The sequence below is a fragment of the Adiantum capillus-veneris genome, chromosome 5, assembly GCF_014529385.1.
Source record: "Adiantum capillus-veneris isolate H3 chromosome 5, ASM1452938v2, whole genome shotgun sequence".
NCBI classification, from domain to species: Eukaryota; Viridiplantae; Streptophyta; class Polypodiopsida; order Polypodiales; family Pteridaceae; genus Adiantum; species Adiantum capillus-veneris.
Window position 1 is genome coordinate 117,849,762 of NC_140935.1, and position 22,544 is coordinate 117,872,305.

Here is a 22,544-nt window from a genome sequence, read left to right on the forward strand (position 1 = left end):
GGAGTCAAATCCTTGTGACAAGGGTAGCTCTACAATGAAATCCATGGAGATGGATGACCATGGTTTGGTTGGAATGGGCAAGGGATGGAGTAACCCATGAGGACGATGACGAGGGGCCTTTGATCTATTGCAAGTGTCACAAGTGCCTACATGCTCCTTGACAAGCTTCCACATTTGAGGCCACCAAAAGTCACAGGAGAGAAGCTCAATTGTCTTATTAACCCCAAAATGCCCTGCTGATGGAAGATCATGCCGTTTTTGAAGTACCTCCAAGCGTGTTGGTCCTGGCGGAATATAGAGAAGACCCTTATAGTAAATTAGTCCATCAATTGTCTTATTAACCCCAAAATGCCCTGCTGAGATCATGCCGTTGCTGAAGTACCTCCAAGCGTGTTGGTCTTGGCGGAATATAGAGAAGACCCTTATAGTAAATTAGTCCATCAATTTCTTGAAAGTCCTCATTAACCTCTTGTCCTTGTAGTTGTTGTCTAATATTCTGAGCAAGTGGGTCTTTGGCAATTTGCGTCTTCACCTTAGAAAGAAAAGTAGAATCTTCAGGAGCTTGGCTCATGGTGGCGTTTAACTTAAGCTGCTTAGGTTTCAAAATCACTGACTCTTGTTGATCAAATGCTGCGTTGCCTTCTCTAGGTGCAAGGTAGGATCTTCTTGATAAGGCATTTGGCTTAGCTTATTGACGGCCAGGTCTATAAGAGATAAGAAAATCAAACCTTGATAGGATACCACTCCACCTGGCTTGGTGACGATTCAAGACGCGAGATGTCGTGAAGTATTCCAAATTCTTGTGATCTGTATAGACAGTGATCTTATGAGGAGCTCCTTCAAGTAGGTGATGCCAAGTGTCGAAGGAGTCGATGATTGCTAAGAGCTCTTTGTCATGGATTTCATAATTGATTTTTGCAGCTGAGAACTTGCGGGAATGAAAAGCCACTGGATGTACTCGACCATCCTCTCCTACTTGGGATAGAATAGCGCCAAGGGCAAAATCTGAAGTATCTGTTTCTAGGATGAAAGGCTTTGTAGGATCTGTGTGAATTAGAATGGGTGCGGTCGTGAAAGCTTGCTTGAGAGTCTGAAATGCTTTCGCAGCCTCTGAGTCCTAGACAAACTTATTATGGCCTGTCAACCTTGTGAGTGGTGTAACCACCTTGGAGTATCCCTGTATAAAGATACGATAAAAATTTGCAAATCCGAGGAAACATTGAACATCTCTTACCGAGGTGGGTGTCTCCCAATCAAGGATGGTTTGAACCCTCTTTGGATCCATGGAGATTCCCTTTTCAAAAATTACATAACCAAGAAATTCCACCTTAGATTGATGAAAAGAGCACTTCTCCAACTTTGCATATAACCCTGATGCAAGAAGCTTTTCAAGCACTAATCGTACATGGTGCTCATGCTCTTCTTGATCCTTGAAAAAATATCAAGATATCATCCAAATATATTACCACAAAGTAATCCAAATACTCCCGAAAGATATCGTTCATTAAATGTTGAAAAATAGATGGGGCATTTGTGAGACCAAATGGCATGACAATATATTCAAAGTGGCCATACCTTGTCCGAAAGGTTGTCTTCCATTCATCACCTTCTTTGATTTTGACTAGGTTGTAAGTACCATGAAGATCTATTTTTGTAAATATTCTTGCCTTGCCAAGGCGCTCAAGAAGCTCTGGGATCAAGGGAAGGGGATAGCGATTCTTGACGGTGATCTTGTTTAGGCCCCTATAATCCATGCACATCCGGAGAGTTCTGTCCTTCTTTTTTACAAAGAGTATTGGAGCTCCTGCTGGGGATTTTGAATGCCGTATGAACCCCTTAGAAAGATTCTCATCACTATTTTTCCATAATTCTACCAATTCATCTTGAGATAGCTTGTATATTGGGCCAAGAGGGGGTTGGGTTCCCTCCTGAAGCTCTATAGCACAATCATAGGGTCAATGCTCTGGTAAGAGGTCTGCATTCTTCTTCTCAAAAACATCATGTAACCTTGATATTGACGTGGCAATGCCTCCATGATTTTTGTTGTCGACGTGTCGATTGGTGTTGCAAATATTAGGAAAGTTGGATACTTTTTGGCTGCACGCATGAAGACCTTGGCTCCAAGATATATAGGCCTATTATGCCTTCCCCTCTTCTTTTGGACTTTTCATGGTTCAATTCTCCGATTCCTCCAATCGATGTCAGGAATATGTAATTCAAGCCACGGTAGCCCAATAACAATTGGACTGCTTGGGCTTTGTATAATATTGAACTCTATTCTTGAAACATGCTCCTGCAATGTTACTTCTATGGGGCGAGTTTCATACCTGACATCCCCTGAAGCGAGGGGACGACTATCAATGACTTCTACAGTTGCTGGATTAGACTTCTCCACAAGTGGTATGCCTTGTTCTTTTGCAAATTCTTTGTCCATGAAGCACGCCGTTGTGCGTGAATCTAGTAATGCTTCACAATCCATGCGCCTACCCGGCATATGGATCTTGACTGGTAGCATAAAACTTGAAGTGGAATCAGCGGGAAGAAAGAGACCTTTTTTTGCTTGTCTTTTGTCCAACCAGTTGGTCTCTATTGGGGTTGGACGTCCATGTTTTCCAAACACATTGAGGCCATTGCACCATGAACCTTCATCCTTCTCTTCCTTGGACACAATTGAACTATGTGCCCCTGCTCTCCACAATATATACATAAGCCATTAATGTGTCGCCTTTGCTTCTCCTGGGCTGAGAGAGGTTGAAACCGTGCTGAATCAATTTGCATGTGCTCAATGCTTGATTCATGGCCCTGTTGAGGTGTGTAGCCATTATGTGTCACTTCTGTTTGGGGTTGCAATGGTGCCCCAAGACACCTCTCTTGTCCCCTCTCAAATAGTCGATTATCACATTCTATTGCTTGAGAGATGAACTCGCTTAGTGTGTGAACCTTTGGCATAGTCAATAAAAGATCTTTTACGTCATCCTTTAATCCCACCGAAATTGGCTAATGAAATATTCCTCATGCCAAGTCAGATCACAAGTGAACTGTTGAAATTCGGATGCATAGACGGATGCAGGTCTTGATCCTTGGTGGAGATTTCTAAGTTTGGTTTCAGCAACCCTTGCTCTATCAGTATCCCCAAAGGTTGCAGAGAACTCCCGCACAAAAGCTTCAAAGTCATGAAGAAGAGGAGATTCTTTTTCAAGTAAGGGAGCAAACCAAGAGAGAGCCGTACCCGAGAGGAGGGTCCCAATAAGGCCTACTTGAGAGGCATCATCTGGATAACGCTCTCGTTGCATTCGAATGAAGAGACACACTTGTTGGAGAAAATCTCTAAACTTTGATCTAGTCCCATCAAATTTTTCAGGCATACTGACCTTCGGCTCCTTCTTATGTTGTTGAAAATAGCTAGATCTTGCAGCTTGTGCTTGATGTGTGCTTGTCTCTTGAAGATCTTGAATTTGACGGTGAAGATTTTGCAATGATGGTCCCAAGATTAGGGGTTGCCCTGCTTGAAGTTGAGCGTTACTATCGCGAAGTTCTTGTAACTGAGCTTGGATGCTTTGCAATGCGTTGATGACACCTTCCATCGTCGGCTCCATGATGGCTTGAGGAGATTAAGAGATGGGAGTCTTTCCAAACTGTTATGAGTGCGTATAGAGCTAGAGGAGGCGCTCACAATGTACAAGAACTTGGATTTGATGATAAGCTTAATATTGATTACAAGACTTAATACTTTATTAAGAGAGCTAGATACAAGACTTGGATTACATGACTTGAGTACAAGACAAGGCTTGATTGCAAGGACAAGACTTGAACATAAGAACTAGAAGAGGGATTTCCTCATAGGAGGCTCACAACTGGTGTTGGCAAGACTGAGGGGCTTGTGGCCCAAGACCCCTATTTATACTAGTGCTTGAGGAGGTTAGGACTTTCTAGGTTCGTCTTGAGGAGGTTAGAATCTTCTAGAACCTTGTTGATCCTTCTAGTTCTTCTAGAACCTTCTGGATCCTTCCTCAACTTTCTAGAGCTTTCCAGAAACTTCTAGATTCTTTCGGAATCTTCTCCAAGCTTCTAGAAACTTCTTGATCCTTCTAGTTCTTCTAGAACCTTCTAGATCCTTCCTCAACTTTCTAGAGCTTTCCAGAAACTTCTAGATTCTTTCGGAATCTTCTCCATGCTTCTAGAAACTTCTAGAATCTCCTTGATACTTTTAGAATTTCTAGAATCTTCTAGATCCTTCTAGATTCTCCAAGAGCCTTTTAGTGATGATGTAGGCGATGATGTAGGCAGCGACTGACTCTCAAGCATCCATGATAGTAATGATGATGAAGAAGATGAAAAGCTTAATCACTGAAGCATGGCTCTTGGTTGGATTTGCATTGCATAGCCAAGGGTATTGGTGTAGGCTCTCAACTTCTCAACAAGCTTGGAGAAGGAGATGAAGTTCTTGCACTTAGCACTTCACACAAATGAGAGTGTGTGGGAGAGAGTATACCCTTAAGCTAGCCCCCAAGTTGCTTGGGTCGACCCGCTCTTTTTGTCCTTGATTGAAGCTCATTGGGTCTCCCAAGCCTAGCCAATCACAAGCCTTGGTCACAACTAGCAATAAAGGTAGTTCTTGGACAAGTGTCCTCCTTTCCCCTTTGAGAGAGAGGACTTGATAAATGGAACCCACAACCCGTAGGTTGAGAGGCCAAAGCCTTACCGTTAGACCAACTCTTTGGGGACAAAATGACCTTTCTTTCTCCAAAATTTTTGGAATTTTACAAGTAGAGAAGAATCATTGTAACATTCATATCATAGGTTGGCCTTTTTTATAGAGAAATGCTTTGACCAATATAAAAAATCTTAGGTCAAAAAACTCAAAATTATCAAGGGGCAAGAAAAGTCAATAGTAGACTCAGACTCAGTAGTAGTCATTGCTGATTTTTGATATGCACCCTGCTGTTTAAATGGCAAAGATTTTGCGTCCTTCATTGTAGATGATTGTTTGTTTTTGCAAGGTAGCTCACAATTTCACCGAGAAAAAACGAGCAAAATACCCAAAAATAGGTAAATGTCCCGCATAAAGAAACTCTCCTAGAGGTAATGAGTTTTTGAAGGCTTTGAAGGCACTTTTTTTTTTTGAAATGAGATCCTTCTAAGGCACTTCTAAGACTACAAAGAAGGGTTGTCAAGGGGAGTTGGCCTAGTGGTTAAGGCAAGGAGCTCTAAGCGTGTTCCACTATGGTTCAACCCCTGCGCCATGTGGGTCTCGGTGTGTGGGCGAAATCCCGTAAAACTAGAGATCTAAAAAAAAAAAAAGACTGCAAAGAAGGGCAGAAAATATATTACACTTCAAACGTGGGGTAAGATTTTTAAAAATCTTCTGAGTAACCCTTGTAAATTTAGAGTCAGAATAACGCTTGCTGTAATTTTCAAAAATTTGTAGCGGGGCGTCCCTTTCATCTGTCGTCTCACGTCAATGTCTGCTGCCAACAAGCTCGGGCTTGTCAAGCCCATCACTTTCGTCACAGGGAATGCCAAGAAGCTGGAGGAAGTGAAGACGATCCTCGGCCATTCGATTCCCTTCCAAGCTATGAAGCTCGATTGTAAGTTGTTGAACAAATCTTATGCGTCCATTCTTGCTCATTTCACTTGGGGTGTGCACATAAGAAAAAAAAACTAGCTGTGCTTCAAATCTCAGCTGCAATGTGGAGTGCCAAAAGTGTGTGTTGTCATCCTCATACATAAGAGAGAAACCAGTTGTCAAACCGAAAGTATATATACTCATTTCTTGGGAGGTGTGATACCTCTGTAGGCTGCCTAATGTGCATTCTTCCTGGCTTCTCTTACTTTCAATATTCCCAATAATACCTGCCTTCTTTCCATTCATCCTGGCTTCTCTTGCTTTCATTAGTTCAATTTACCTGTTCTTGAGTTGAAGTGGAGCGAACTCATTCACTAATCCATGTTGATGCTCCCCTACAGGATTTTGTATGTTGCATAATTGCGATCTTTCCTCCATGTTAAAACAGCTAAGCTTTGCTTGTTTTCCCTTTATCTCAATGATCACTGTATCCGCCAAGTCCACAAAAGAGACAACCATGCCATTTGGAAAGCGACCATGAGAGCGGTCTTCGACTCTTACGAGCTTGGAGATTTTGTCAAGAGTAACTTTCAAAAGCCAAGGAATTTTGCGGGAGTGAAGCTATGGGAGCATTTCATTGCTCGAATCCGATATTTATCATCCTCAATAGTACATCGTCGGTTAACAATCACATCCGATTGATGAAGGACGCGAAACAGATTTGGGATCGGCTTTCATCTTTAAATGATCGAGTTTCTCCGATGAAGTAGATTGCTTTGGAGGTGCAGTTGAGGACCCTGGATGCTAAGCAATCATCCATGAGGGATCATATCAACAAAATAGAGGAACCCCAACGGGAGATACTTCATACGGGAAAGCTCATCAGTTCAGAGGACATGGCCATCCAGCTTTTGGCCCCGTTACCTCCTCGATATTTTAATTTCTATTCTTCCCTTGTTATGAGTGGTAGTGTCACAAATTGATGACGTGGCAGAGCAACCCGGACACACACGTGCGTCCACAAAGTCATGATGTGGCTGCCTGTACGGAATCTCAAAATTCACGTTGACTGGCTGACGTGGCAACTGTATGGAATCCCACGATTCGCGCTGACCTACTGACGTGGCAGTGCATACAGATAGTCCGTGTTTTACGATGGTTGTACAGATTTTCGCAATCTACGTTGACTGCTTTTGGGGCTCTGCTTTTAGCAACCCTTGTAACTTATAAATTGAACCCAAGGGGGCTCACTCTGCAGAGCATCTGGACATAGACTCTGAGAGCGAGCACCCGCAGGCTATTGTACTTTGCTCAAAGATTAATATAAAAGAATACCAAAAGGGACGCCAGTCTTTGGGGCCAGTATCTCTTGGCACAGAACTACACTGGGCCATGGTGACTCTCTTGTGATTTTGTGAAGTGTTTTGAAGCGAATCTCTGCTGCGTCGCGACAGAATCTTGACTATCAGAGCACGGTCGATTTCTCTTCTACCTCGAAATCCGATCTCTTTCTCGCGACACTTGTGGATTTTGAAAAGAATCAATTGACTTCTTCTGCAACCACTGAGGCGGGAGGAGGCAACGTAGAAGATTTAAACAACTTAACAAAAGATGAGTACGGGCCATCTTGGCCTACACAGTATGAACTTTTGGAGATGCAACGTCGACAACAGGTTGATGAGTGCACAAAGCAGATGCTTCAGTTTGCTAAAGATCCCCAGTTTACAAAATTTTTGACTCAGCAGTCCATGGCTGAAGTGCATACTTAGTGGCAGAAAACCATCGAACCACCAATTGAATCGGCAATCAAGAAACCTCCTACTCCGAGGATGTTTACAAAACAAGAACTTCAAGAGGTAGTTCAGACTCATATCAGTCAGCTTTTGGACACGAAGCATCAATCAAAAAAGCAATTGAAGAAGCGCAAGAAGGGGACTGATTACCCTGGTTACTTGGGCCGTCAATCTTCTTTTGCATCTGCAAGAAAGTAGAAGAAGCGTGTGCGTTTTGAAGGTCTATCCAGTTCTTCTTCCTCTTCTTCTGACAGTTCTTCTAGCTCTGCCGACTCGAGTGAGGATGTAAGGTGCAGCGGAAGTGAGTGTTGATATTGCTCTAGACGAGTGCTCCGAACTGTGCTCAAGGGTAGCCTTCCGTCCTATAGAGAGAGAATGCAATGATCACAAACAAAGTGAATGCTACTGCGAGTGGATGCTGAGACTGAGAGAAGAGAGAGAGAAGAATACGACACCAGGTGGTTCTCAAACCCTCCTCCAAGGGCCCCTCTCTCGATGGCAAGAGAGGTCTATGCTATTGATTGCACAAATCTGGTACAATGGTCTAGATGCAATGGACTCGCCGACGATGTCGACGACAATGATGACGACAACAAGGACGGGCCGAAAACTGAAAACGCTAGGGCTGAAATATTGAAATCTGCAAACTGCTGTCTTTCTGCTAAATGGTGACACTATGACAACGACTCGACGACGATGCGCTGAAAACGCAGATGCTGAAGTCTGAAAACAGCGGGCTGAAATTGTAAACGTTGGCCGACTCGACGGTATGGCGAGGATCTACTACGGGTAGGTGAGATCTGCAAGGCTAGGTGCTGAAAACTGAAATGTTGATATGCTTGGCTGATCTGGCACCGGAAACTGTAAACGCGAAAACGCCAGGCTGATCTGTTGCAGAAAACGCTAGAGGATTTGGCTCCAAAAACGTTGGCTGCAGCTGCTGGCTGAAAATGCTAGGACTCTCTGCTGGTCTTGCTGAGAAGGTGCACTGCAAGTTGCTAGAACTTCTTCTGCTTCTTCTGCCTAAAATTGATAGCGCTAGGTTTCTTTTATAATCCCTTAGCAATTTGGCCTACCTACTTTTCCAACAAAACTCACTTATTAATAAATAAGTGAAAAACGTGTATTTTGGGAAAAAGGGTTCTATGCTCTGTAAAATACTCATGATGGATACTGAATGTCATGCTAATGATTATGAGATGTAAAACTAGAGGATATGCAACTAATCTAAGTGCCTGACATGCATGGCCTGCGCACAAGCTCATAAAGGTGCCAGAACACTACCTAGGCTGACTTGAACCCTAGACCTAAGAGAGCTTGTCCACATGCACTTAGGGTTAGATGTGCATGTGACATCCCCTCCTTTTCAAAGTGAGGTACTGGTACCGAGCTATATGGCGTCGAGGGAGTGCGCCAACAACTCCTGGAATCCTGCGAAGAACCTCCTTGCTATCCTCTGCTATCTCATCGGGACAAAATGTCAACCTCTGTACTCCACATTGTGAGCAGTCCCCCATCAAGCATTTCTTTGCATGGTATCCACAATTTGGAGGCGTTGGGTACATGATGGATTCCCACATAACGGTGATGTGCTGACACACTGCTTGGTTTGCAAAACACGTTCCTCTCTCATCACCTCTGCAACAAACGGAGCAAGTGCAAAGGTGACCTTTCCCGTGGTGCCCAAACTTGTTTTGCCGCATTTGATTAAGGGCCTCTTTGAAATAGAGCATCTTCACATGAACCACACAGCAACAGGTATTTCTGTCCTTCAACTTCCGTACAAAGTATGGCTTCAAAGCCTCGAAGCATCTAAGAGACACTACCACTGTTGGGTGAGCCTTCTTGAATCTTTGGTACAGCTCAACCTATGGCACAAAAACAAAACGATTCAGAAAAAAACCAACTTCATGGTACTGGTAAAATTCCACTACTGCAGTAGTGCCAAAACTGGTTTTAGACAGTTCCAAATATGGTACTATAATAGTGGACAAACGTGCACCCAAGTTCAACAGTACCAAAAAGTACCAAATTTGGTACTGTAATAGTGGACAAACGTGCACCCAAGTTCAACAGTACCAAATTTGGTACTGTAATAGTGGACAGACGTGCACCCAAGTTCAACAATACCAAAAAGTTCCAAATATGGTACCGTAGATTTGGTATTGTCGGTAGGCTTTGGTACTCTATAGATATTATTTGGTACTCTACATATAGGCTTTGGTACTATCAGAAGTGTGGGGTACCCTGTAAATAGACTTTGGTTCTATAGTGGTAGGCTTTGGTACTCTACAGATAGGATCTGGTACTCTTCAGAGAGGATTTGGTACTCTACAGATAGTCTTTGGTGGTATCCGATGAGTTTGGTACTCTACATATAGGCTTTGGTACTATCAGAAGTGTGGGGTACCCTGTAAATAGACTTTGGTCCTACAGTGGTAGGCTTTGGTACTCTACAGATAGGATCTGGTACTCTTCAGAGAGGATTTGGTACTCTACAGATAGTCTTTGGTGGTATCCGATGAGTTAGGTACTCTGTAAATAGACTTTGGTTCTCTATACATAGACATTGGTACTGGATAAATAGGTTTTGGTATTCTGTCGAGAGGGTTTGAAACTCTATGGATAGGCTTTGGCACTCGATCGCTAGGATTTTGTACTTGATATACCGGATTTGGTACTCTACAGATCTGAGTTGGTACTCCATAGATAGGCTTTGGTACTCGATATACCGGATTTGGTACTCTACATATGTGCTTTGGTACTTCATAGATAGCCTTTGTTACTCGATAGAAAGTATTTGGTACTCTACATATAGGCTTTGGTACTATCAGAAGTGTGGGCTACCCTGTAAATAGACTTTGGTCCTATAGTGATAGGCTTTGGTACTCTACAGATAGGATTTGGTACTCTACAGACAATATTTGGTACTCTACAGATAGTCTTTGGTGGTATCCGATGAGTTTGGTACTCTGTAAATAGTTTTTGGTTCTCTATACATAGGCATTGGTACTGGATAAATAGGTATTGGTACTCTATCGAGAGGGTTTGAAACTCTATGGATAGGCTTTGGCACTCGATAGCTAGGATTTGGTACTTTATAGATATTCTTTGGTACTGTAAACACCCTCTGCCGTACAGCAGACTACCAAATTTGGTACTGCCTGGACCAAATAAGCCTTAAGTAGCACCAAACAAGATGTACAATTACTAGAAGTTGTTGGTACCTGAGATTCGTCGAGTAGATGTATAGGATGTTTGACGACACTTTTCCTTCCAATTCTCATCTTGCATATGTCTTTCTTGTTGGGTGAAACTTTGCTCTCTGATGTCCAAAAGGCATATACCAAATCTCTTGTTTCATTGGTAATAACGGTTCCTTGTGGCAATTGTCTCTCACAAGCACTCAATGGCAACACTTCATCTTCATCTTTATTCTCTAGCCGTGAGCTTGCTGCAGCTATATTCCTTCGATGGATGCCCAGGATACTAGCCATTCTGGATTGGTTTACTGATTGTGAGTTTGTACTATTGTTTAGAATCATTGCCAAAGAGCTTCTCTTTACAAAAAGTTCACTTGCTGAATGAGGGACCTTGATTTGAGTCAAAGTGTTGCGCACACCCGATACAACAGTGTCTTCGACTTTGCTGAAATTTGATGGTTGAAGCAAGGAAAATGTTTGGTGGTCCAGGAGTTGTCGGAATATTTCCTTCTGCTCATTCTTTGCAATCCCTACTATTTGCTTGCGCCAACATCGAGCCACCGCTGCACAAATGTTCTTTCTTGACCTGGCTTCCCATAATCCAAGAGCAGACGTAGGATGTCTTTCCTTGCTTCTCTGTGCGCGTTTCTTTGCAGCCCAATAATCACGAAAAAAAACCTGATTACCGGTACATGCAGCTGGAATACTAGTGCTAATGGAATTGATGTGTATCTGCTGAACATTGCTTGGGCCACCTTGTACCTTGTCAAAAGAGAGGAACTGTGCGTCACCTTCCATCTCGTCGATAGAGAGGAGCTGTGCATCACCTTCTACCTCATTGAAAGAGAGATCTTGAGCATCACCTTCTATCTCATCGAAAGAAAGGTCCTGAGCATCACCAAGCCAGTAATCTCCTGCGCTACCATCCATTTGCAAATAGAGAGAGAGAGAGAGAGAGAGAGAGAGAGAGAGAGAGAGAGAGAGAGAGAGAGAGAGAGAGAGAGAGAGAGAGAGAGAGAACACAGCAGCTCGGTGGCTATGGAGGCGGCAAGGAAGGGAGAAGGTTCAAAACTGAGAGAGACACACAGGGAGAGGGACGTGCGAGGGAGGCAGGGAGAGAGAGAGAGGTGCTAGAGTGAAAGCTCCCAACCGTAACCCCACCCCCCGGCCCCGCCATCACCCCCCACCTCTTCTTAGGATTGCATGCTTCTAAAGTTAAAAAAACGTCCACTTAAAAAAGAAGCTTATTTGCCCTCCCCAATTCCAAAAAAATGCCCATGGTTTTTACACACAAGAATCATCAAGCATATGTTGTGTCAAGGACACTACTTTTTGTACCACCAAACCATGCTTTGACCCACTCCCAAAAATCCTTCTGGATTTGGATCACATTTTGCCAATCAAAAGTCAGATTTTGTGTCTGCTCTACAATTTTTGACTAGTTTTTGTTTTTTACTCTTTTGGTCAACTCTTTTAAGTTTTTGCTAATGTGTCTTTTGGAAAAAATGTTCTAAATGGTCTCAGCTACCTCCTAAACTTTTTGAATTTGGACCACTAAAAGTTGAAAACCCCCAAATTTTGGTCAATTTTTCCAAGCTTTTGGAGGTTTTATCTAATTTCCTTGTTTTGAATGTGTTTTTTATGTCAATTTGACCCCAAATTATGGTTTCTATTGCCTGGAACCAATCTCTATCAAATGATGCCAATTTTTGCTTAAACAGTCCCAGAGGTACATGGGTCGCGATCCATGTTCCTCCCCAAAACTAGATGAAAACTCTCAGTTTGCTTCTTGTGAGTGTGTTGAGACCCTTTGGCATCAAATTTTTGGGTTTTGATCAGCTTTTATGCTCTTACCATCAAATTTTCTATTTTCTAGAGTGATGGTCTCTTTTGCAAAATATGGTTTTGATAGTTTTTGCCCTAATCTTCAGTCCAAATTTGATGGTGATAGATGCTACTTACCCTAATCCTAAGTATTGAAATAAATGTAAGTTCAAAAACAGACAAAACAATGCACTTTTAAGGTGAAATGGAGTGCGAAACAGTACTTTCAAAGCATCGAGAAAATTGAAGAATGAAATCTTGTTGTATCTCACAATTCTCTTTGCCTATCAAGAGTAGATCTAGAAAGTCCTCGACTTCTAGCCTCTACCAAGCACTAAACCCCATGTTTAACTGCTTCGCTGCTAAGGTGTAAACGAAATGGGTAACAAAATTCCTAGAAAAGAAGGCTGTGAATATGACTAGGTCACTCACCACCTAAGAACCATATCCCTGGCAATGGTGCCAACCGCGATCGGACGTTTGTAGAATAGCTATCTGACATTAACATAATGTCAAAACTCTAGAAAGAAGGCTAAGAGTATGACCAGGTCACTCAACACCTAAGGACCATATCCCCAACAACGATGCCAATGTTAGCGGATCACTGCCATGATCGGGCTCTGTAGGAAGTCCCAAGGTAAACCGCTCAATCTGTTCTTTGAACGAGATCTTCTTAAATGAAGAGGCTGGTAGAAAAGAGCTCCAAAATCTCTCATAATATGCGTCCAATGAATCTCTCTTGGTCATCCGAAGATGGTTCCAAGCAATTCATATGTCACGTTCGTACTCTTGAGTCAACCAGGAAAAAATAAAAAGCCTTTTAAATTTCAGCCATATAACTGGCGCTTTCTTGTTCAATAGAAGCGCGGACCACCAAGTTTGAGCATTTCCCCTTAAGTAAGAGGTAGCCCTCCAAATCTTGGAGTGCTCTAAGTAACGCCCTCCAGAGAAAGCTATGTCAAACTGTTGTATGAAGGCCAAAGCCTTCGAAGCATCTCGAAATCCAAAAAACATGTCAAATTTAATTGAATGTCCACCTTTAAACTCTCGGATTTTCTTGCATTTATCTTCCAAAAAGACATACTGGTTGGCTTTGTAAAATTCTTCTTCCTTGCATAAAATCTGCGGTCATCGGAGTCCGAACTATCCGAAGACGAGTCCTCTGTAGAACTGTCCAACTGCGCGAGATTTTGACTTCTTTGTCTTTTTCTTGCCCTTTCCGAAGCTTCGCTTTTTGCTTCGCTTTTTGCCTTTTTTGTCTTCTTCGCTTGAATTGGAAGAGCTAGAAGAACTCTCATAAGAAGAAGAAGAAGAAGAAGAACTAGGTAATCCTTCAAACCGCACACGCTTCTTCTGCTTTCTTGCCGAGGTAAAAGTAGATTGACGATCTAAATAACCTGGGAAGTCAGTTCCTTTCTTCTGCTTTTTGTCATGCTTTTTAGTTTTGTTCTGCGCGTCAAAAAGCTGAGAAATCCGTGCATCAACCACCTCTTCTAATTCTTGCTCAGTAAACATCCTTGGAGTAGGAGGTTTCTTGAGTACCGGTTTGGGGGGTGGTTTTGTGGTTTGCTGCCACTGTGCATACACCTCGTCGAAGGAGGTCTGGGTCATAAATTTTGCAAATTTCGGGTCGTTCGCAAATTTAAAATTACCTTTCCTGCATCGTCGATCAATCGTCGACGCTCCATCTCTTCAAGCTCCGTCGGAGTAGGCCGAGGCGGGCCGTACTCCTCTGGTGAATCTTTTTTTTTTTTCCGAGAAGAAGATCCTTCTATTAGTTAATGAAACTGCCCATAGGGCTACAACCACCACTTCGAGAGAGGGCTACAACAACCATGATGGGGAGACTCTCCCAATGAAAAAATAGCATATGTACAATGAGGCTAAATCAAGAAATGGGGGGAGGGAAAAGCCACACAGGTGGACGGTAGTGCCATCTGAGTACACCCTGGACCATGGTGAAAGAAGGCCCAGGACGCCAAAGTCGAAGGAAGGCCTCTCTGCGCTCCCTCATGTGGTTGGAGCTGCCCTGAAGTCTCTCGAGCTGTCCTCTGAGGGTGTGGATCAGCTCTAACCAAAGATCGCAAACAGTCTCTGCTGGTGGTATAGGGCGAGCCTCAAAGATGCGGAAGCAACGGGCCCGCTAGATGAACCAGAGTGTCAGTCCACTGATGAGCTCCCAACACTCCTCTCTCTCACTGCACCACTCCTGTGGAGTAAGCTCTGTGGGGCAGGCTAGAGTGTAGGTCGCCTCCCCTGCATCACTATCATCCTGCTGGTGGAAGATAGCTCAAACTGAAGTGCCGGGCCCGTGAAAGTGGACGAAGCAGCTGCCCCCCAAGTGTACTGCCGAGCCGTGGAAAGAGCAGGCATCAGCTGAAGAACACGAAGCCACACCTGCTGTGCCAAGGGACAGTCCCAAAGACAGTGACGTTGACTCTCCACAAGATGGTCACAAGCTGCGCATGCGGCTGAGAGACCACTATCCACCAGCTAGCTCCCAACTGTTGTAGCCCTGTGTGCAACCAACCATTGAAACAAAGTGACTCGCCTCGGCTATCTGGAGTGCCACAACCTCTCCCAAAAAGCTGCCAAGAACTCAGCTGTGAGACCCTCCTGCCAATGAGGTGCTGCAGCAGGGCGAGCCTCTCTCTGTGCTGCCAATATGTGACGTCCCAGTCGAACAGGTACTGAAAGAAAGGGACACTTGGTGGTCTGCAGAAGAGAAAGGATCCCTCCAGAGCCACTCTCGAGGATCCCAATGTACTCGTGCTAGTGGACAGCACTCCCAAGCCCACAGTCTCCAATGTCCAGTCTCAAGAGCAGCTGAGCAGCTGAGTCAGGATCGATGACACAAGTCCTCCCACAGATGCCCACCACTCGGATCCTCTGAAAACAGCACTGCCACTTGCGGGGCCTCTACTGCAACTTGTTGTAAAGCGTCCCTCACCCTATAACTTGAAAAACAGGGAGGGAACAGTCTCTGAGCAAGCCCGAACTGAGATGAGAACCTCCAGTCGCGTGAAGGCTCCCATCCATCTGGGCGCTGCTGACTCGAGTGGTGTGAGCCACTCAGCTGGAACTGCCTCTGAGATGTCCTGGCACATGCTCTGCACCCCTCTCATGCCCTGTAGCTGAAAGCCCTGCAGCTCCTCTGACAAGCCTAAAAACTGTAACCAAGTCATCTAAAGAGCGTGCTGGACCCGCTGCCATGGGACCCGAGGAAACATGAGGCCGACTACCAACCAAGTGGCCTCTCTGAGTGCTAACCATGGGGTTCCAAACAAGGGGCTGTCGCAGGCGCTTCTCCGTGCAAGTAGGCTGCCGCTGCTCCAGGCCTCGCCGCAAGTGATCCCAAGATCGAAGCAAACCAACAGCGAAGTGGTCCTCAAGTCTCCTGCTCAAACCAACTCTGCGCATCTCTGTGAAGATCCATCTGGTCGAAGGTTGCCAGGGGTCTCTTGCCTAAGGCACCCTAGCACGAAGCCGCTGTAGCAAGAACTAATTCCAGGGCTCCTCACCTAGAAGAAGTCCTCGGACGATGAACTTTCCAAGAAGGGCTCTGCTCTGCTGTGCTGGGTTGATGATCCCAAGCCCTCCTTGTGAACAAGGAAGAGTGATGACCTGCCACGCCACTTTGGCCCGGGCTGTCTGAGTGTCACGCCCTGACCAAAGGAAGTTCCTGATCAACCTCTCTACCTGGCTAATACAAGAACTCGAGAAGATCGAGCAAGAAGTGATGTACCACATAGTAGCCAACAACACCTGGTTGGCCACTACAACTCTGCCAGCCAAAGAAAGTAGTGCAGAGCTCCAATGTAACAACTTCCTCCTAATAGACAGGAGGAGGGGAGCAATTTGCTGCTCGGGAGACAAGTCCAAACCAACCTGACCGCCCAAGTACCGAATTGCAGTCCTTGGGGGAATCCACCTGAAACCCTCACCTGGCATCCAATCGGGTACAGGAGCACTACCAACCGAGAAAGCCACTGTCTTTCTCCAGTTGATCAGTGCGCCAAATGCACAACAGAAGGTCTCAAGAGCCTGCTCACAGCTGTGAAGGTTGGCCTCCTGGCCATCCAAGTACAAGGCTGAGTCGTCAGCAAACTCACCGTCCAGTAGCTCATCTCCCCGAATAGGGAGTGCTAAGCCCCGTAGACCAACGTGCTGTGACACTAAAAACCTGCTCATCGCCTCAGCATAGAACAGAAAGAGGAATGGGGCAAGAGGGCAGCCTTGTCTGACCGAACGTGTGAATATGAAATGATCACCCCTACCTCCTGACAAAAGTACCTGACTGTGTGCCCGTCTGTACAAAGCTGACACCCCTCTGATCCAAGCATCTGAGAAGCCCATCCTGCGTAGAGTGCCCTCTAGAAAGTCCCAGTCAACTCTGTCGTAGGCCTTCTCAAAATCGAGAAGAAGAATCACCAGATCCTCACCACGGAGCCACGCTAGGGCAGAAGCCTTCCAAAAAGTAAAGATGTTGTCAAGGATATTGCGCTCCTTGACAAAACCTGTCTGAGTCCCATGTATAAGGCTCTCTAGAAGTGGCTTGATCCTCAAACTCAGAGCCTTGGAAAGAATTTTGTAGGCTGAGTTGAGGATGGTGATGGGGCGCCACTGTCTAATCTTATCCAAGGAGCCACCCTCCTTGGGAATGAGGTAGATGAGACCCTCACTCATGCTGCCAGGCATCTCTCTTGTTTGCAAGATGTACTGAAAAGCACTGTAGAGATCTGGGCCAAGCAAGTCCCAGTACTCCAAGAAAAAACTGGGAGTCAAGCCATCCTCACTTGGACAGCTACCACGGGGGAGTGCACTAAGAGCCGTGTGCAACTCCTTAAGCTGAAGTGGCATCTTAAGCCTCTGACGCATCTCCTCAGTCACTAGGCAAGGCATCTGTGCCCACACCTGCTCCCTGCATGCATCCTGACGCTCTAACTGAGGCTCTGCAGACAGTAACTCACGGTAAAAGTCAGTAGCAACTGCACGCATGTCCTCTGGCTCAGAAGCAACTGACCCGTCGGGCCTCCTCAACGGACTGACCTTGGCATGCGTATGTCGAGGTCCCACTGCCTCGAAGAAAGCACCAGTCATTGTCACCCACCTGTGTCCACTGAGATGCCTGTCGATGGAAAGCAAACTCATGGCGCCGCTCCTCTGTGCTAACAAGCTCCTGGCGAGCCTGCTGTAACTGCTCTTCCAACCAAGGACTGTCTGGATGCTGCTCCTGCATCCTCTGCAAGGATGCAACGCCCCGTTTGAGACGCTGCTCCTCCTCTCTCGATGCAGCTAGGTGAGCCAACGACTCCTGGAGAAAGAAACGACTAAGCTGAGCTAGTCCTGAGGCCACTCTGTCAGCAGGAGAACCGTGCATGTCCAAGCTCTTTGTCTAGAGAGCCTCTACTCGCTCTTTGAGTGCAGAGTCCAACAAGACCCTCTCAGGGATGTGAAGCATCGTGCTCCCCCTCCTCTGTCTATCTGCCACTGTGAGGGTCACTGGTGCATGGTCCGAGAAGGAAGTCCCTGCCAAAATGCCAACTGTCCCACCCAAGTCATAGAAATGGTTACTAGTTTAGAAGCGATCTATCCGCGATAGATTCACTCCTCCCACTCTGCGGTCGGAACGAGAGAAGGCCAGGCTGTCTGGGGGCCTCACAAAGCTATAGTGCTGCCGCACATCTGAAACCCTCAGTCATACAAAACCTCTCCCAAGCTGCCAGCTCAACTCCATGTACAGTAGCATGGCTACCACCAATCCTTTCAAAAGGGTCCTCCAACATGTTGAAGTCACCCCCTATGCACCACTGCTCTGCCTGTTGCAGAGACTCAACAATCTGTGACCAAAACTCTTCTCGTGCACTCGCCACATTGGGCCCATATATGTTCAGGAAGCCCACAAGGCAACCCTGAACCTGCATAGTGATCCACTGAGCCCTGCCTGACACAATAATCCCTCTGCCCACAATGGCCTGCTGCAAAGAATCCGCAATAGTCATACATACCCCACCCTAGATGCCTCCAGGTCCAAAAGCAGCTGACCAAAAAGTATCATATCGTCCACGCAAGAGCTGACCACAACGTCTAATGCGGCTCTCACACAGATGATGCTCCTGTAGCATAAGGAGATCAATCTCGCCTCCGACAAGGCAACGCTGAAGCTCCTGACGCAGTCGGCCCCTCTGATGCTGAAACTGGGGCCCACCTAGACCCTCTACGTTTCATGAGACGATCCTCATGGGGAGCGAGAGAGAACAGATGTTGCCGCAACAGCTAAACGTGCTAACTTTGAGGCTAGCTTGGATGGGGAGTAATCCGCATCCGAGCGTCCTCTAGATAGGCGTGACTGCAAAGAGTGCCTGGCCCAAGCCCAAGTAGACCGAGCCGTACGTAAAGCAACCTCCTCTGTCGAGGAGTCCTGATGAATGTGTACATAGCATGGCGAGCACTGCGTATCAGCAAAGAAGTGAACCACAATGTGTGTACATCCTGCTGCATCTGGAGGGGTCACCGCAAACTTGGCCAATGGCCACAGAGTCTGAAGCATGTCTGTAACTCCTAGGTCTCACATGTGGTGAGAGAACTCTAGGGCCTGTGTATGTAGCCACTTCAACACTGAGTCGAGAGTCCACTCAGTCTGGTGCATGCCGCAAAGGGGAAAAGAGAAGCAAACCGTTGAGTCCAAGGCCTCTATCCCCCTAGCTGCAAGGAACAAAACATGAACCCTGAAGCAGGTTGCCTCATGGTCTGCTGAGGAGTCGCCAAGAAAGCGTGTAAAGTCGTAGTCAAAGAAGTCCCATCGGCGCCGAATGTCAAAGCTTGTCAGACCTTGAGGGACTGCTGCAAAGGGAGACGTCTGTACCTGTAAAGGGGGTCGCAAGAAAGGGTGTCCCTCTCTCGCCAAGCGACTCATGGCAAAGGTGCTGCCAAGAGATCTCCTAGTAGCCGGGATGGCCCTGCCCCCTAGAGCGACTGTGGAACTGGAGCGGGAGGGGGGGGGGGGGGTGTAGGAGCAGGGGGGGAGGGGGGAGTGGGGGAGAAGAGGGGCGAGGGGGATCGGCAAAGGTAGAGGGGAGAGGCGGCGGGAGCAGAAGGCCGGGGGGGTGGGGGGGGGTGGGGGGGGGGGCGCTGCTGATGAGGAGGGGGGGAACTCGGCAGGAGGGGGGGCTGTCGAGGGTGAAGCTAAGGTGGGGGCTGGAGCAAGGATCTCGTCCTGCTCAAGAGAGCCAAATCCGTTCCCCGTGGGAGGCTTTATGTTTCTATGTCTTGTAACATGCATATGTGAGCATTTGTGTTGCATTGTGATGTGCCAACTAGTGAATATTTCTAATTGGATGAGATTGCCTGGGTATGTAATTTTAGTACGTCAAGACACCCGAGGAAGATCAGTATACGGTCTGGGTGTGATGGCTAATTTTACTACGCCGGAATATCAAGAGTTCCGATCTGGACGAAAGAAGAAGCTAACTCCTTGATCAAAACAGCCGATAGGAGCAGCTAACTCCTTGATCAAAAGAGCAGAAAGGAGAAGCTAACTCCTTAATAAAAAGAGCAAACTGATTGTCCCTTGGAATGTCCCTCGGAAATTTTTGAGCTAACTTGAGTTGTTTTGTAGATATGCTGTAATCGTAGACGATTACTCTCTTTCAAGAAGGGGAGATGTAACAAACTGCTGACGTGTCAAAGCCTAAAGAATGGAGCCAACTTACAGATGCCGGCCGAGGGGCCTAAACCCTAAGAAGAACAAGCAACAGAAGAAGTGTCATAGAGTGATGACGTGGTTGCCCGAGTGCAAAAAACCCTAACCCTAATTTCTGCCAGAAACCCTAATTGCTGAAACCCTAATTCTGGAAACCCTAATTGCTGAAACCCTAATTTTGCTGAAACCCTAATTCTGAAAACCCTAACCCTAAAACCTGCAAACCCTAATTCTGAAACCCTAACCCTAAAACCTGCAAAACCTAATTCTGGAAACCCTAACCCTAAAACTGCAACAACGTGGCGGATTTCAGTGTTTTGCGCTGGCTGATGACGTGGCAGGCTGTACGGATTTTCGTAAATTGCGTTGGCAGCTTTTTGGCTTTGCTTTTGGACCAAAAGCTAAGCTTTTCATGTAAACTGCTCTTTGGACCAGAAGCTTTTGATTTTGAAAGCTTTTCATGTAAACTGCTTTTTAGGCCAAGGGCCTTTAAATATGAGGCTAGGGCTCATTCTCTGGCATGCTTCAGTACGAAGGTGCAGAGTCTGGAGTACCGGCTTGTACTTTGATGATGCAATATAAAGAAATACCGAAAGGGGCGCCAAGGTTTGGGGCCAATACTCTCTGGGGTGGAATTCCGCCACTCCGTGTCGCGTGTCGTCTCTCTTTCAGTTCAGTTGTTATTGAAGTGCTAAAAGTCTGTTCAGTCTGTTCTTTTCTATTGGCACGTGGTGCTCGTCTTGTGACAGCTACTGGCTCGAGAGGCGTGAGCCACTCAGCTGGACCTGACTCTGAGATGTCCTGACACATGCTCTGCACCCCTCTCATGCCCTGCAGTTGGAAACCCTGCACCTCCTGTGACAAACCTGTGAACTCTAGCCAGTCACCTAGAGAGCGCGCTGGACCTGTTGCCATGGGACCCTAGGAAACATGAGGCCGACTACCAACGTGGCCTCTCTGAGTGCTAACCATGGGGTTCCAGACGAGGGGCTGCCGTAGGCGCTCCTCTGTGCACATTGGCTGTCGCTGCTCCAGGCCACGCCGTAAGAGCTCCCAAGAACGAAGCAAACTCACAGCGAAGCGGTCCTCTAGTCTCCTGCTCAAACCATCTCGGCGCATCTCTGTAAAGATCCATCTGGTCGAAGGTTGCCAAGGGCCTCCTGACTGAGGCACCCTGGCATGAAGCCTCTGCAACAAGAACTCCTTCCAGGGCTCTTCACCTGGAAGAAGTCCTCTGACTATGAACTTCCCAAGAAGGGCTCTGCTCTGCTGTGCTGGATCAATGATCCCAAGCCCTCCCTAAGAACAAGGAAGCGTGATGACCGACCAAGCCACCTTGGCTCGGGCCATCTGAGTGTCACGTCCTGACCAAAGGAAGTTCCTGATCAGCCTCTCTACCTGGCTGATACAAGAACTCAAGAAGATCCAGCAAGAAGTGATGTACCACATAGTCGCCAACAGCACCTGGTTGGCAACTACTACTCTACCAGCCAGCGAAAGTCGTGCTGAGCTCCAATGTAACAGCTTTTTCCTGATGGACAGAAGAAGAGGAGCAATCTGCTGCTCGGGAGACAAGTCCAAACCAGCCTGACAACCCAAGTACCGAAGTGCAGTCCCTGGGGGAATCCACCTGAAACCCTCTCCTGGCATCCAATCTGGCACAGGAGCACTACCAACCGAGAAAGCCACTGTCTTTCTCCAGTTGATCAGTGCGCCCGATGCACAACAGAAGGTCTCCAAAGCCTGCTCACATCTGTGAAGATTGGCCTCCTGGCCATCTAAGTACAAGGCCGAGTCATCGGCAAACTCAGCGTCCAGTAGCTCATCTCCCCGAATAGGGAGTGCTAAGCCCCGAAGACCAACCTGCTGCGACACCAAAAATCTGCTCATCGCCTCTGCATAGAACCGAAAGAGAAAGGGGGCAAGAGGACAACCCTGTCTGACCGAGCGTGTGAGCATGAAGCGCTCACCTCTCCCTCCTGCCAAAAGCACCTGACTGTGAGCCTATCTGTACAAAGCTGACACCCCTCTTGATCCAAGCATCTGAGAAGCCCATCCTACAGAGAGTGCCCTCTAGGAAGTCCCAGTCAACTCGGTCGTATGCCTTCTCAAAATCGAGAAGAAGAATCACAAGGTCCTCACCACGGAGCCGTGCCAGGGCAGAGGCCTCTGAGAAAGTAAAAATGTTGTCAAGGATACTGCGTTCCTTGACAAAACCTGTCTGAGTCCCATGTATAAGGCTCTCTAAAAGTGGTTGAATCCTCAAACTCAGAGCCTTGGCAAGAATTTTGTAGGCTAAGTTGAGGATGGTGATGGGGCGCCACTGTCGAATCTCATCCAAGGAGCCACCCTCCTTGGGAATGAGGTAGATCAGGCCCTCACTCATGCTGTCAAGCATCACTCCTGTGTGCAAAATGTACTGAAAAGCACTACAAAGATATGGGCCAAGCAGGTCC

The 22,544-nt window shown here is 46.5% G+C and overlaps 1 protein-coding gene across 1 annotated transcript in view; it reads left to right on the forward strand.

Moving 5' to 3' along the window:
* Positions 1–5,383: 5,383 nt before the first annotated feature.
* LOC147457978 (Inosine triphosphate pyrophosphatase family protein) overlaps positions 5,384–22,544 on the forward strand; it is a 50,541-nt gene continuing 33,380 nt past the window's right edge. The window contains exon 1 of the mRNA XM_086511737.1: positions 5,384–5,588. Within this exon, the coding sequence (XP_086367863.1) occupies positions 5,462–5,588 (127 nt within the window). The 5' untranslated portion in view covers positions 5,384–5,461. The remainder of the gene's footprint in view (positions 5,589–22,544) is intronic.